The following is a 14,882-nucleotide window of genomic DNA, read 5'->3' on the forward strand; positions in this document are numbered from 1 at the left end:
GTGATTGTAGAAATTTATTTGTGATAATGTATAAATATAAAACATTCACTTCTGTACAAGAGACTTACAAGTACTATGATGTTATGTTAGTCATTTCACCTCAAACCTATTGTGTGCAAACAGTACATTTGCTGGTGAATGCAGCAATGAAGGACAGCTCTAATTTCTCTCCCCGTTAAAAGTTTGTAGACAGGACTCCCTTCCTGCCAGGAACATCTATGGTTACAGTCATTCACTTCAACCTCAGCATCCATCATTTAATGACCCCAGCACATCTAACACCTCAGGTCACAGCTCAAGTTCCCTTCACTGAAAATAATGATCATTTAATGAAGTGAATGGAAAATGCATAAATGTTAAAACTAAATATGGCTGAAGCACTACAATGAAATGTAGCATCTGCCTGTGATATCTTAACTATCAAACATTAGTACAATTTAAAAGGTTTAATTACTGTTATCTGCAGGCTACAACACAGTCTTGTCATGTTCTAACTGTAAAACAGTGCCACCATGTGGCCTTACTGTGTAGAACAACACCCGGTTCATCCACTGCTGACTTTACAGTGGACCCGTCATAACACAATAAGGAGAAGCAAAAATTATGTAAATTTTTAAGCAACTTATATGATACAATTCTTGCTCTCCTGGATGTAATGTAGTTGTAACTTTTAAAATAAGCAAATATTTGATGTATCTCAACAACACTTACTTTTTATTCACGCATTCAGGTGAATCTCTGGTCACATGCGTTGCTGAATGCAAACATGTGTCTATGGGCTTCTGCATGCCAACAGAAAACAGTGATAGTAGTTATAATGACTAAAACAGGGAACAAAACATCACAGCCTGTTAAACACGCAAAATCACTTCTTCACTACACACTGTCGTTTGACAATCGTAGTCTCCTGGAGAAAGTTGGTAAAACAAATGGGAGAAAGAGAGGTGCTAGTTGTTGTAAGGCACAACCATGGTGCAAAGACTGTCCAGGGTCAGAGACACCAGCTGACGAGCCACAGAAGGGAGGTCACTGGTGGTGGTGTGTGCGGTCATCAGGTCGTTTGACATGAATCCTACGAACTCGTTCAATTCGTTCTCGCTCGTCATCCTCATCCAGATAATTAGATCGTCCTGCAGCACCCCCTGTGGCCTCCAGCAGGGCATTGTCTGGACCTCTTCCATCGTGGGACTCGTACAGGAGGATGTTGAGGGTCTCTTCATAGATTCGTGCCTCAGGGAACTCAACCTAGGACAGAAGTGGAATGTTACACAAGAGAGATAATTAAATGACACTGTACTGTAGCTCTACACTCACGACAGAACAAAGAACTCTTTCAGTCAGAATATTACAAACACATAATTACCTTTGTCTGCTTCTTTTCTGTGGCGTAAACAATGGAGGTGCAGCACACTTCGGCAATCTTACGCCCCTGGCCATAAAATGACCAACAACAGATTTCATCTCCAATCACATCTTTGATGAAGAGTACTCGACCGTTGAACCGCAATGACAGCTTGTCAAAGAGCTCGATATTTTTCAGCATGTTGTCATCAGAATTGCTGGGAGAAAAAGAAAAGGGTTACAGAATGGTTATTTATTAAGAGTTTGGTGGCAGTTTATATTCTTTCTTTAATTAGACCTGCTCACTCTGAATACGAGTCAAAGAGGACTCACCTGGTATATGAATATTTGTTGTTGCTTCTGTTATAAAGCAGTTTGACAGTAGGCTGTGAAGACAAAGAAGTTGGTTTTTATAAAGAAATTTTAAACAAATTTTTCTGGATATTGCACTAGACATTTAGCTGATTTTATATATAAAAAAACATAATAAAATACCTTATTTGAGGTTGCAATAAGCTTCTGCTCTTCCTTAGATGATGTCATCAGAGGCACTTTACAAAGGGGTTCATAAGTTTCTTTGTTCTAGTGGGAAATAAATCCATTAAATAAGTTGCACCTGCAAAACTGCAACATACAGTAAATAATACAAGGAAGGACACCACCTTTTGGAACAGAGTGGCAAATATGAAGGCAACACCAGCTCCACATTAAATAAGGCTCAATGTTTTAGTTACCAACTGTCATCAAAACTACCAAGACTTTAGGCAGATTTGTTTAAAATTATCCTGTCACAGATTTTATATCCCTCATAACAGAAGAATAGATAAATAAGTATATAAAAAACAGCACCTACATTTGAAAATAACTTACATTAAAACTTATTTAAAACTCATTTTTAAGAGGAGAAATAATTGTAAAGAAATATGACTTAGTAATAGTTCTGTGGAGTTAACAAAAATTCCGACAATATGATGCTGGATGAAGTATTACTGCATTTCCCTGCTTTAATGACTTACCTGCAAGGCAGCTGTACATTCATCAGCGAGGCCCTGGACAAGATAATACTTGGCCTCAGCAAGCAGTTCCTCAGTTTCCCGTCGGCTGTCTGGAAGCGGCACTGCCCCATCTCTAAGATAGTTAAGAATTGTTCCAAAATGCTTCCCACAGCGATCAATCAAGATCCATCCTATGGATATGACAAGATGAAACATCAGTTAGTAATAGGTCATGTCCAGTGAAAAGATGACAAACACTGTATACATTTAAAGATTTGAATCAATAGCTTACCTTCGCTGTCTGTGAGGACCTCCATCCTGCCACTGAACATGGCTTTGAGCATCGTGTCCTGTTTTGTTAGTGTCTGCATTGTAGTGTAGTACAGTGCCCCACCCACATTTAACTTCACATATTTAGAGCTGGGGCTGGAGCCCTTGAAGGATGTAGTCCGGGTTGTAGCCGCTGGCACTGCCGAGCTCACCACACTCTCTCCTGACATCTCTTCCTGAAACAGAATATTATAAATCATAAAGGGATTAACTTGGTTTAGGGAACTAACGCTACGTGGAAAAATAACGTTGGGTGTTTACGACATGGGTCAATATTAATGCAGATAGCTCATTTTAAAAGGTTAAGACTGGTGTGGTTCTATATTTTTCGTCCAAATCCAACAGTTTGTCAATTTCTCGATATTTCTGACTCCACTAACTATTGTGCTACACTAGTATTTCTGTTTATGTTGCATTTATAAAGCTATAAAAAGCTCTATATGGCAGTGGCCATTCAGATCTTACGACAGACTTGCTACGAGATTTCTGGCCTTTCTCCAAACGCTAACAATCTTTATTAAGTTTGTACGAGTGTGCACGTCTTTTTATCCAACATTAGAAAATAAAGTAGAACTCGATATTATATCTCAGCCCAATATGTGGTAATTACATTTTGACCAATAACGTTAAGTGCAGCTACTGAGATAGGCAGCTAGTTAGCATTAAAGTTACCTGTATGTTTACAAATCTGACAAAAGATCAACATATCACGACACTGGCTAATGAAACACTTTCTCTGCATAACGTTAGCAGTATGTTACCACTTAGTTTATAATAAAAACACAAGTAGTTATATTTACCATAGAAACCGCAGCTGACTTCGTAATTGTAGCTTGCTAGCGTCAATCAGCTAACACCCATTTCCTTCCGGTCCAGCGGTGCGCAGATACTATAAAATGACGTCAACGTTCCAGTCCCCTGTTTAAAAAGACAGTTCGCATAATTTTGCTATAGGCTACCGAGTTTTAGACATTAAGTGAAATGAGACACAAATAACAATGCAGCACACCACAAATACCCTCTACCCTACTACTTTTAATTATGCTAACATATTAAAGAAAATGCTTTCGCCTTAGCCTGCACATTTCCGCTGTTGAAGGAGTAACAGTAATAATAGTCCCCCACCCACCCACTAGAAGAAAGCTTTATTCTCTACTAGAAATACAAAGTTGCTTTTACAACACGAAGAAATATATTTTGGAATATTTTAGAGCTTCTGTCGATAAATGCTCTCAAATAGCGATCTAAACATAAACGCAAACACTACCCGGAATCCTTTTATGCGACACAAGGGATTAATGGCTGCAGTCAGTAACGTTATACGGATCTTCTCTCATTGTTTACATTTAGAAATGGTATGTTCTCTGTGTTTATGAGACTGTCATTGATATAGGATCAGACATAATCTTGCAAATATGACAAATATTATTAAATTAATATGAAAAGATTCTCCCTGAGGCAGTATCAAACAGATGAGTAGTGAATTAGCCCTGTGAGCTAACTGTCCCTGCTCCATCTCTACTGTATCGCCCTTTGCTCTAGAGATGGCAAGTTAGTCTTCATGTTTTCATTTGGCTCTACTCCTGTTTGCACCTCAAGGACAACCAAATGACTGAGGAGGTATAACGCCAGGAGAGCCTAAAGGCCAGAAAAAGAAAACTTCAACTGAGGACCATCGCAGGTACTTTTACTATAATGTTAACTCAAAACAGTGTAATGATTGGAAGTAGTTAGGATGCTATATTAACACAGACACAGACAAAGCGCACATACTTGCTCTGACTTCACTGTAAAAATGTTATCGGTGCAAGTATACAGATTTTGTAGTTTTGTAGTACAGCAGCCCTGTGGATTATTTTCTAGGGCGTACAATGTTTGGTGTACCTCAAAGCTCCAAGTCTGAGTTCCTGGACAAAGCCAGGCAGGCCAGAGAGGAGAGGAAAGGACTGAAGGAGAAGGAGAGAGCAGCAATTCATATCCAGGCCCTGGTCAGGAAATTTCTCTGTCGCTGCAGACTTCAGAAGGAAATAAGGTGATCTCCAAATTTATTTATTGCAGATTTACTAGCCCCTTGTGATTTTAAGGGTTTTGAATTCAGTATGTTTGCCCAGAACATAGTAAGTAAATGAATAGCAGTTTTAAATATTATCCTGAAACTTGTTTCTGTGCCTCCCCAGGAAAGAGGTTGATGACTATTTTAAAGCCTCTGAAACTGGGACGTCAAAAAGAAATGCACTTTCAATTTTCAAAATTGCTCGAAAATTACTGTTCATATATTGCCAAGAGGATAAAATGGTGAGTTACCAGTTTGCTGATTTGGATAACACATTACTGACAATGATAGGTACACAACTAATACAAGTTAATTTAGTTTTAGAAAAAAGTTTTTCTTGTTAATCCTCACCTGTTGTGGGGAGACTACATTGGGGAAACTTAGATAATTGTCTTGGGCTGTTTGACTTGAACAGTTTTAATCTGTACATTACACAGAGGTTTGAGAAGCTGTGTCGTGCTATTCTTGCCAGCATGGAGGTGGAAAATGAACCTAAAGTGAGTGTGCTTGCATTTTACCCTCCACATTTGACCCATTCTTGTATGTAAATTTTGTCTCAGTGACTGTTTTCACATTCACCTCTCAGGTCTGGTATGTGTCCTTGGCTCTCTCCAAAGACCTCACCATTCCCTGGCTCAAACAAATAAAAGATGTGCTGTGGACCTGCTGTCAGCTGCTGAAGAATTTAAAGGTTAACATTGATTTGAAACAGGAAAACATATTTTGCTATTGATCTCATGATAGAAATGATACAGAGTGTCAGTATTGTATGTGTTTTGTGATTTGCAGCCTGACATACTTCAAGACAATAAATTGGTAACACTGTACCTTACCATGCTGGTGACTTTCACAGACACTTCAACCTGGCGGATAGTCAAAGGGAAAGGTAAGTCTCAAGTCAAGCTGAGGTTGTTAATAAAAACATGTGCTGTTATTGCAGGACATGCATTCTGCAAAGAAAAACATCATATCCTCCCCTCTATTTTAGGAGATGCTCTTAAACCGGCTTTGACAAAGATTTGTGAAAATATCATGGGCCACCTCAATCAAAAGGGATTCTATTCAGTACTGCAGGTTCAGTATTGCAAGCCATACTTTTTCAACTCTTTCAAGAGATTTAATGAAGTAGTGTGACACCTGTTTTATTTTTCAGTAGCAGATATTTTATTAATAATGCATGTTGTATGTAATTCAAACACAACTTGTTTAGATCTTGCTGACCAATGGCTTGGCTCGCTCTAAACCATCTCTCTCCAAAGGCACTCTTACAGCCATCTTCACTTTGTCATTAAGGTGAGCTGGTGATTTGATGGATCTGACTCCTATTAGGAAAAAAAAAAAACACTTCAATACATGAACTGGAAGAGACATGTTATATTCAGTTTACTTTGTGTTTTGAGGATTTATTTGCATGATGTCCTTTTAACTAAATCAATTTTTTTTAGGCCAGTTATTGCTGCACACTTCTCCGATAACCTGCTAAGATCATTCCTCATTCACATCATGTCAGTTCCAGCTGTTGTATCCCACCTCAGTGTGCTTACTCCAGAGGTAAATGCCCCAGCATATATAACGTGGTATAATAATGTGAACTGTTGGAGAGTAGGTTTCAATATCTGCTCTACCTCAACAGTGTACTGCATCCATCCAGACTCATGATCTCCTGCGGAAGTTCATTTTGTTTCTCAGTCGGGAAGAACAGTGTTCGGACATCTGTGTGTGTCTCGAGGGAAGTCACACACTCTGCTTACTTGGTATAGCATAGTTGTACAGTATACGGATGAAAGAATCACTGTGTGTCCTGTGGAGAGTTAATTTTACCCTTTAAAGTGAATTTTTTCTCATATTTGATAGGCAACCTGATTCACTTGGGTTACCTCAATGAGAAAGTCCTTGAAGAGGAGGCCAGCCATTTTGTGAAGGACCTGACTGACATTCTGTCCTACTGCCAGAGATATGTATCCCAAAAGAAGTCCAACCTTACCCACTGGCACCCCGTTCTGGGCTGGTTCTCACAAACCGTAGACTATGGGTCAGTAAAAGACATAAGTCGTTTTCACACATCAACATGACATGACATGACTATGTCCATGAATTTAGGCCTGGACTTTGTCCAGTGTCGCCCTTTCACAAATGTATCAAACAGGAGATAGTACATGTCAGACATGCTCTCACATACTGGAAATACTCTGTTTGGTTTATGCGTAGAGTGTGCAGAAGGCAGGACATGACACGGTCACATTGCCAGTTTGTGAATTGGTCATAAACAACCAAGTCTTCTTAGCTCTTTTTAATTCCTGGTACTGACACTGTTCTATAATCTCCTCTGTTCTTAGCTTTCATTGATGTTATACATTGTTGTCTGTTTTAGTGTTGTATGTGTTTGTTTTTGTCTGAAACTTGTGATACTGTTGTCTTGGCCAGGGCTCCCTTGTAAAAGAGGTTTCTAACCTCAATGGAATAACCTCTGGTTATTAAATTAAAAAAACTTACCAAGTTAACACACTTCATCAGACTGCCTGATGGTTCTCAAAGAAGAGCTCATTTTCCCTTTATTAAAATAATGCCAGATATACCTGACTTGGTCTCCCCTTCTGTCTCTTCTGTCTATCATCTTCTGTAGTCTGAACGAGTCGATGCCATTGGTCACTAAACAGCTTCAGTACCTGTGGAGTGTTTCTGTCATTCGAACACTCTTCAGTGATGTCCTTTCTAAAAAGCTGGAGAGTCAAGAACCCACTCCCCCACCTCCACAGCCTAGCACATCACAAAACAATCTGCCAGTTAAAAGTGAGTTATAGGAACAAACCTAATATTTTAAAATACTACAAGTACAATCTGTTGAGTTTAAAAAAGGTTTGAAGTTTGTTCAAGGTTCCTTTTATTTGTGGTGTCTTGTGTCTGTGTTTGGAAAGATCTCTTCAAGCGAGCATTTCAGAAGTCAGCTTCTGTAAGAAACATCCTGAAACCAGTGGGAGGGAAGCGGGTTGATTCAGCTGAAGTTCAGAAGGTGTGCAGCATCTGTGTACTGTACCAGACTGCTCTGTCTACACTGACACAAATACGCCTCCAGATACTCACTGGTCAGTACCAGAATCTTGCATTTTTTATATTACACAAATGTACATTATTTTGGAAATTCTGCAAATGTATTCACGTAATCACTGAGTATGTCTCTGTACATTCTTTGTTCTTCATGCAGGTCTGACACATCTTGATGACCTCTTGCCTAAGCTTTGGGCTTTTATATGTGAGCTTGGTCCTCAGGGAGGCCTCAAACTCTTCATGGAGTGTCTGAACAATGACACCGAAGAGTCCAAGCAGCTCCTGTCTATGCTCATGCTCTTCTGTGACTGCTCACGGCACCTCATCACGTAACTGTCTTTTACCATATTTTGCATAAGATGTCCAGTGTAGGAGCAACCTTTAATGACACTGTTGTCCGTGTTACAGAATTCTGGATGACATTGAAGTCTATGAAGAGCAAACATCTTTCAAGATTGAGGAACTCATCACTATCTCATCATTTCTGAACACATTTGTGTACAAGATGATATGGGATGGCATCTTAGGTGAGTGTTTAATCTCACTGAAACTTGAAAGTAATGATGATGGAAGCGAAGCTAAGTTAATGTATATTTTTACTGAAAAAGCTATTTTATTTGTTTTGCACAGAAAATGCTAAGGGGGAGAAGCTGGAGTTGTTCCACAGTGTTCATGGCTGGCTGATGGTACTTTATGAACGGGACTGCAGACGAAGGTTCACCCTCGATGACCACTGGCTACGCAAGTAAATACCAACATCGAAACCCTGAATAGCTTTCGATCTCCTAAACACATCAGCCTTCTGTTTCAGGATAGATTGTTCTGTGAGTACAGCTTAAAAGCTCACATTTACATCTTTGTGTTGTTGCATTCAGGGACCTGAAGCCCAGCCTGTTGTTTCAAGAGCTTGAAAAAGGGAAGAGAAGGGCCCAGCTGTTATTGCAGTACATCCCACATGTCATTCCACATAAAAACGTGAGTAAACAGGATCCTTTCATTTAAGGCAAAGAGAGTCATTTGGATTTTCAGTTGTATAATTGCTTTTTCTCTACATTTCAGAGGGTGTTGCTTTTCAGGAACATTGTTACAAAGGAAAAAGAAAGTTTAGGATTGATAGAAACAAGCTCTGCATCACCACATGTCACCCATATTACCATTCGTCGCTCAAGGATGTTGGAGGTATAGAGGTCAAAAAATCAGATTTAGACAGTTTTGGATTATGTTGGCCATCTCAAACTGATCCTTACCTCTCTCTTCTAAGGATGGGTATGACCAGCTCCGTCGGTTACCAGTGAATTCTATTAAAGGTGTCATTCGTGTGAAGTTTGTTAATGATCTGGGAGTGGATGAGGCTGGTATCGATCAGGATGGTGTCTTCAAAGAGTTTCTAGAGGAGATCATTAAGAAAGTGTTCAATCCTGCACTCAACCTGTTCAAGGTAATTTAGTCAAATGCCGTTCCATTTTTAAACCACCACACTTTAGTTTATACTGTTTTGTGTCATTTAATATTTATTTTCCTTAGACTACAAGTGGAAATGAAAGGCTGTATCCTTCACCCACATCGTACATCCACGAGAACCACCTGCAGCTGTTTGAGTTTGTGGGGAAGATGCTCGGGAAAGCCATATATGAGGTACCTTTCATCTACATAGAAATGCCTCATTTTTGTTGTTCTTAATCCGAACGCAGTATTTTAGGTGCTTGTCAGTGATTGTGTCTTCATTACTTCTGCCATTCAGGGCATTGTTGTGGACGTCCCTTTTGCCTCCTTCTTCCTCAGTCAAGTCTTGGGTCACCACCACAGCACTTTCTACAGCTCCATTGATGAGCTTCCCTCTCTGGACTCTGAGTTTTACAAGAACCTCACTTCCATCAAGGTAAGACATTTACACTTGGCCAGTTGTTTACTGTGTTTTTCTCTAATTGGCCACATTTCCATCTCTGGCTCACACTGTAGTTGGTTGGTTTCTAATATCAAGGAGACATTTGATTTTTCAGCGCTATGATGGAGATGTAGGGGATCTAGGACTGACATTATCCTATGATGAGGATGTTATGGGGCAGGTAAAGATGGAAAACATGGACGATATGACACATTGCAGTTAAATACATAAACTTCATAGGATAAATGTTACTTTTTATGGCTGTTGCAGCTTGTCTGTCACGAGTTGATACCTGGGGGGAAAACCATGCCTGTCACCAATGAAAACAAGTATGTAAATTCATATTCAATTGAAAAAGAAATAACAGGGTGTGATCTATTTTAAATTTAAAATGTTGTCCTTTTGCGGATGGTTGTGTATTCCATAGAAATCAGTCTAACTGTGACTTCACCTCTACCATCACCTACAGGATTAGCTACATCCATCTCATGGCTCACTTCCGGATGCACACGCAGATTAAAGAGCAAACGGCAGCTTTCATCCGAGGCTTCCGCAGCATCATTAACCCGGAGTGGCTGCACATGTTTTCCACACCTGAGGTTCAGCGTCTTGTCTCAGGAGACAATGCTGAAATTGATCTAGATGATCTCAAGTGTGTACCATTTTTTTCTTCTCTTAAGTCTATAATTTGGATACTGTCTGATTGATATGATTCCACACGGTTTTATGAGCATTTTGTTGTGTCACCACAACACTTATACTGATTATAATTAAAGTTTCTATAGCCGATGTAGGACAAGCCAAACACCTTGTTTGAGTTGCAGCAGATGTTTCCTTTTTTGTGCTTTATGTTTACAAATGAAGCTGCTCATCATTGTTGTTTTCCACTTTTTCACAGGAAACACACAGTGTACTATGGAGGTTTTCACAGCAGCCATCGTGTCATCATCTGGCTGTGGGACATCCTGTCCAGTGACTTCAGTGCTGAAGAGAGGGCTATGTTCCTTAAAGTAAGCTGTACTCTGTTTGCCACAGCCAAAAGTTTTTGAGTCTGTAACTTTCCAACACAAAGCACTTTAACCAATGTCGCTTATTCTTTTACATGTGTTTGTACAGTTTGTTACCAGCTGCTCAAGGCCACCTCTTCTAGGTTTTGCTTACCTCAAACCACCTTTCTCCATCCGTTGTGTCGAAGTTTCAGATGATCAGGTAAAAATTCAAAGGAGGAAACTGATGCTGCTCTAAAGGTGTTATGTTTTTGTTGTGGTTGGCATCCATGTGTTACATTTGTACTAATAGAGCACTTCCTGTGTCTAGGACACTGGAGATACCCTCGGCAGTGTCCTCAGGGGCTTTTTCACTATCCGCAAGAAGGAGCCTGGTGGTCGGCTTCCCACTTCATCAACGTGCTTCAACCTGCTCAAGCTGCCCAACTACAGCAAGAAGAGCATCCTGCGTGACAAGCTGCGCTATGCTATCAGTATGAACACGGGCTTTGAGCTCTCCTAAATTGGTTGCATCATGACAGTCTGCACAGGAATACTGTGGTAAGCAGCCTGAACCAAGCAAGAGGCTCAGTTCACCTGGACTGGAGCCTGTCACATCAAAGGGGCGTCGCCTAAACAAAAGGTGAATCATGAAGGATCCACAAACGCTCCTTTTGTCTCTTTTTAAAACTGCATGAGCTCTGCTCAACTCACTCCCTCACATCAAAGGGGATGCTGTTTCTGCAGCACAATCCAATTTTAAGCATCTCCAGCTGCCACTCCACAAATTCAATATGCCATGTATTTAACTTGATGAAATATGGATATGCAGCGGCTAGATTTGTTTCTCAGGCTTACCAGAATCATTCTTGGATTGAATGCTCCCATTTTAAGCAAACAGGGAAGCAATACAGATGCAAAGCAAGCCATTAGATGTGGTCAATTTACTGGAGTGAAACCAAGCAATGCATTTAATATATTTACAAGCTTGGACTCCATTATCAAAGCAACTTTTAGCTTATAGTTAAAATGTTTGCTGAAAAGGATGGATCTTTCATTAATGGAAGACAAATCAATGTCTTGCATTCAACCTCCATGAAGGAGGTTCATAACTGACACTGTGTTAAATACATTATGTCCCATTTCAAGATGTTGACCTCATTCCATTTCTCCTTGCTAAAAGACACTGGAGTCATCTGAGAGAAGCGTTGGCCCTGTGATTTGTATGTTCTGGGTCTGCTTTTGTGTGATTTAGAAAAGATATCCTTGCTGTAGCATCTTTTACCCTTGAGGAGAAAGAACTGGAAATGTTTTGTCACTATTTGGATCTGCCCAATAGAGCAGCTACGGCTGCTGTGTTCATGTCACACATCTGTTCTAGTCCTCCACAAACAAATAGACGAGTGAAGTCAATCAGTGATGTTAGTCTTTGTATTTAAAGCTGAAGATTTCTCACTACTGACCTTTGAATAATGCTGAGTGCCTCATGTATCGCCACTCCCCTCACTATCACGTCTGACTGTATTTCAACTGTAACCAGAAACCATATATTGGAAGCAAGCCATAGAAACGGGGGCTACAAACCTAGACCATTTCTCTGCGCATACTAACAGAACAGCGCCGAATCTCAACCACTGTTCTACCACTACAATAGCAACAGCCGAGGAGGGTTTTTACTACAGTGCTCTCTGATCTCTGTGGACTTTTTAAGCCATGTGGAAAAGAAGTTGAGGTTTAAATGCCTCTCAACATGATGTCATGGACTGGTTTCTGACTGCTTCATTTGATGTTCCCTTGGATGGAAATGCTGCACACATTTTCTGCTGTTTGTGGCTGTTGGGGAAACGGACATGAGAGTGAATGCTACCTTATAAGCCTAAATATTACTTCACACAGGGTTCAACTGCATCATAAAGTTATGGAAGAGACTTTTTAATCATTTACCAGAAAAAGGAGTGCAACTATTGAAGAATGGGTTATAAAGAAAATATCAACTATTTACCAAGTTCTTATGCAAAAAAAAGAAGAAATGTTTTCTGTAATGAATGAGAATAGATACTTTTGTTAATAACTAATACATCTCTAGAACATATTGGTAATTGTTGCCATGTTTCTAACTATTAAAATGACTAATAACTAGTGTGAAAACAAAAAATGGAGGATCTCATGTCAGCTCTCCTCCTTTTAAGCTGTTCAAGCAAAAAGTGAAAACACTGCGAATGGATTGACTTGACACACACTACACTGGGTGAGTGTTAGTTTTTAAAAGAGATGAAAGATACCTCACAAACTTATCCGTCTCGTCTTGATGAGGTCTCTCATCTGTTTAAAATGATGTCAATGTAGGCTAGACTTTCAATGTGGACTGCTGGTGTTGGCTATCGATGCTTTTACTACAAATAAATAAATACACACTTTCACGGAAATTTTCCCAGCCAACCTGCAAAGGTTTCCATCTCTTTTTAAAAGTGTCTTTGGGACAGACTGCACTACAGTTATGGAGTGTGTTGTAAAAAAAATGTAACATTTGTCCATCTGTAAGATAATTTTCCTGTAATGTTAAATCATGTATACCAGTATAATATAAAAATTTTACCTTAACCTTTAACAATTTACTTTACTTTTACTCATAATGTGTTTTTTCTCCTCACAGTACAAACTAACAATGTCTTAACTCTTCATTTTTAATGAGTGCATTGCAAACACCTGCTGAGTCTGGAAGGACTTTGCGCTCCTGAAACGACGCATGTTGTTGCTCTAAAACGGCGTAAAGCGGCGTTCGAGTGTATGTACACCCTGCTGGACAACTGCCTGGAAGGGCTGGACATCCTGCAGTTCCTGGATAACATAGAGGAAGGACTCAAGGACCACTATGACATCAGCGTGGGTGGAAGACGCGTGCAGCAGCACTGACAAACACAAACATCTCGCTGCTCTCCCGCTTCTTCTTAACTGTGTGTTTGTGGGTGTATATTTCTGTAGATGCTGATGTTCCTGATGCTGGCCAGACTGGTGTCTCTGTGTCCTGCTGCCATTCTGCAGAGACTGGTGGAGCCACTTAAAGCACCGGTTTCAGAACGCAGTCTTAAATATCATTCACTTATATTCTTACTATGACTGTTATAGGTAAATGCTGAGTTATGGCAGTGGACCCAGCTTTACATTAGTCACAGGGCTTCTCAAACATGGCTCCTTAGGCAAGGTTTAGTTGTCCTGTAGACGGTCCTCATGTTGAAGATAAAAGAAATGTGAACTACAGCTTATAATACAAGATTTTCAGATTTTGTAGAGTTACTTCCGGGGTAAACTGTGACATACTCTACTTATCACAATTGTGTGTGTGCATACAGTTTTACAATTCAGTTGACCAGTGTAATGGATATTTTCACCTGGAAAATCAGTTTAGATTATTGACTGCTCCCTAAATCCCTCCCTCAGAGAGCGACGGTTCAGTTGAAAGCCCAAAAGCAGACTGGTAAGGGACAGATTAGCTTGAAACAGTGACCTCTTAGGTTATAGTACACACCAAGGAGGAGGGTGTACTTACAGGTAATGTTTGAAAAAGCCAAGTTCAGTGCTGGCAGCAAATGCAGTTCAAATCCAGTATCGCAGATTTTATCATAGCAGAGTTTTTTTGCTCCTTATTTAATGTTAACATCTGCTACTTTCTGACCATTTCAGCTATAAATCAACCTGCTTTTACCTCCTGCTGTCTGAAATCAAGTTTGTGTGAAAGATCTCCTGACATCAAAAACTGCATATGTGCTACACAGAGCTCAGGTGGTTGGGGCTTCCTAAGAAGGGTCACTTGGACCTGTCTGATCTATCACAACGCCCCGTGGACTTGAGCTTAGAGCTGCTGCGTGGCATCCATCAAACAAGACACACAGCAAATAAAATGTCACCATAACTGACAGGAATGATGGTCAGAATGGAGTATAATATAGTTTTTCTTGTAAAATGTATAATACACACAGTCAGACTGTACTCCTCAATACTAAGTGTGTGATGATAATTCCCACTGCACTGAAATGAGCCCCCACCCTGTCACCTCTAGGTGAAGGCCGGTTCTGTGAAGCAGGAGTTTGAGAAGCAGGAACAGTTGAGACGCTCGGCCATGCGTGCTATCGCCCCCCTGCTGGCTGTGCCCGAGGTGGAGCGGAGGCCCAGCATGGCCGACTTCACCAACCAGATCAGAACCAATGCTGACATAGCATCCATCTACCAGAGTGTCCAGGGAGGGGAGG

General features: G+C 40.2%; 3 protein-coding genes across 4 annotated transcripts in view; 2 read left to right on the plus strand and 1 right to left on the minus strand.

Annotated features, from left to right (window-relative positions):
* On the minus strand, positions 1–3,749 carry kctd10 (potassium channel tetramerization domain containing 10). Its single transcript, XM_020594316.1, has 7 exons — positions 3,467–3,749; positions 2,629–2,842; positions 2,358–2,527; positions 1,837–1,923; positions 1,675–1,727; positions 1,364–1,559; positions 1–1,245 (listed from the first exon to the last, which is right to left on the minus strand). The coding sequence occupies exons 1-7, from the start codon at positions 3,467–3,469 to the stop codon at positions 1,027–1,029; spliced, it is 942 nt and encodes a 313-aa protein (XP_020449972.1). The 5' UTR covers positions 3,470–3,749; the 3' UTR covers positions 1–1,026.
* Positions 3,750–3,810: 61 nt separating this feature from the next.
* On the plus strand, positions 3,811–13,206 carry ube3b (ubiquitin protein ligase E3B). Of its 2 annotated transcripts, none has more exons than XM_020594309.1 (28): positions 3,811–4,021; positions 4,209–4,347; positions 4,530–4,698; positions 4,844–4,961; positions 5,157–5,216; positions 5,306–5,410; positions 5,509–5,605; positions 5,708–5,793; positions 5,930–6,012; positions 6,165–6,270; positions 6,353–6,473; positions 6,574–6,751; positions 7,343–7,509; positions 7,635–7,802; positions 7,922–8,093; positions 8,173–8,291; positions 8,395–8,509; positions 8,640–8,739; positions 8,824–8,943; positions 9,026–9,202; positions 9,289–9,399; positions 9,506–9,643; positions 9,765–9,830; positions 9,920–9,978; positions 10,119–10,301; positions 10,548–10,659; positions 10,766–10,858; positions 10,967–13,206. In XM_020594309.1, exons 3-28 carry the CDS (start codon positions 4,538–4,540, stop codon positions 11,156–11,158), a joined length of 3,207 nt encoding a protein of 1,068 aa, XP_020449965.1. In that variant the 5' UTR covers positions 3,811–4,021; positions 4,209–4,347; positions 4,530–4,537; the 3' UTR covers positions 11,159–13,206. The 2 variants fall into 2 exon arrangements, with proteins under 2 accessions (XP_020449965.1, XP_020449964.1); XM_020594308.1 differs by having other exon boundaries at positions 4,266–4,347.
* A 216-nt stretch (positions 13,207–13,422) lies between these two features.
* The window catches only part of aldh3b4 (aldehyde dehydrogenase 3 family, member B4), a 14,705-nt gene continuing 13,245 nt past the window's right edge, over positions 13,423–14,882 (plus strand). The window contains 3 exon segments of the mRNA XM_020594610.1: positions 13,423–13,518; positions 13,618–13,683; positions 14,693–14,866. Coding sequence (XP_020450266.1) covers positions 13,423–13,518; positions 13,618–13,683; positions 14,693–14,866 — 336 coding nt within the window.

The sequence above is a fragment of the Monopterus albus genome, unplaced genomic scaffold (assembly GCF_001952655.1).
Source record: "Monopterus albus unplaced genomic scaffold, M_albus_1.0 scaffold23.1, whole genome shotgun sequence".
NCBI lineage: Eukaryota > Metazoa > Chordata > Actinopteri > Synbranchiformes > Synbranchidae > Monopterus > Monopterus albus.

Excerpts from the sequence above, each read along its gene's own strand:
- kctd10 (XM_020594316.1), bottom strand. Across the intron at positions 2,528-2,628 it reads GGTCCTCACAGACAGCGAAG|GATGGATCTTGATTGATCGC; the intron begins GTAAGCTATTGA and ends TCATATCCATAG. Across the intron at positions 1,246-1,363 it reads CAGAAAAGAAGCAGACAAAG|GTTGAGTTCCCTGAGGCACG; the intron begins GTAATTATGTGT and ends CTTCTGTCCTAG.
- ube3b (XM_020594309.1), top strand. The coding sequence starts at position 4,538 with ATGTTTGGTGTACCTCAAAGCTCCAAGTCTGAGTTCCTGGACAAAGCC. Across the intron at positions 5,217-5,305 it reads AGGTGGAAAATGAACCTAAA|GTCTGGTATGTGTCCTTGGC; the intron begins GTGAGTGTGCTT and ends TTCACCTCTCAG. Across the intron at positions 9,831-9,919 it reads ATGAGGATGTTATGGGGCAG|CTTGTCTGTCACGAGTTGAT; the intron begins GTAAAGATGGAA and ends TGGCTGTTGCAG.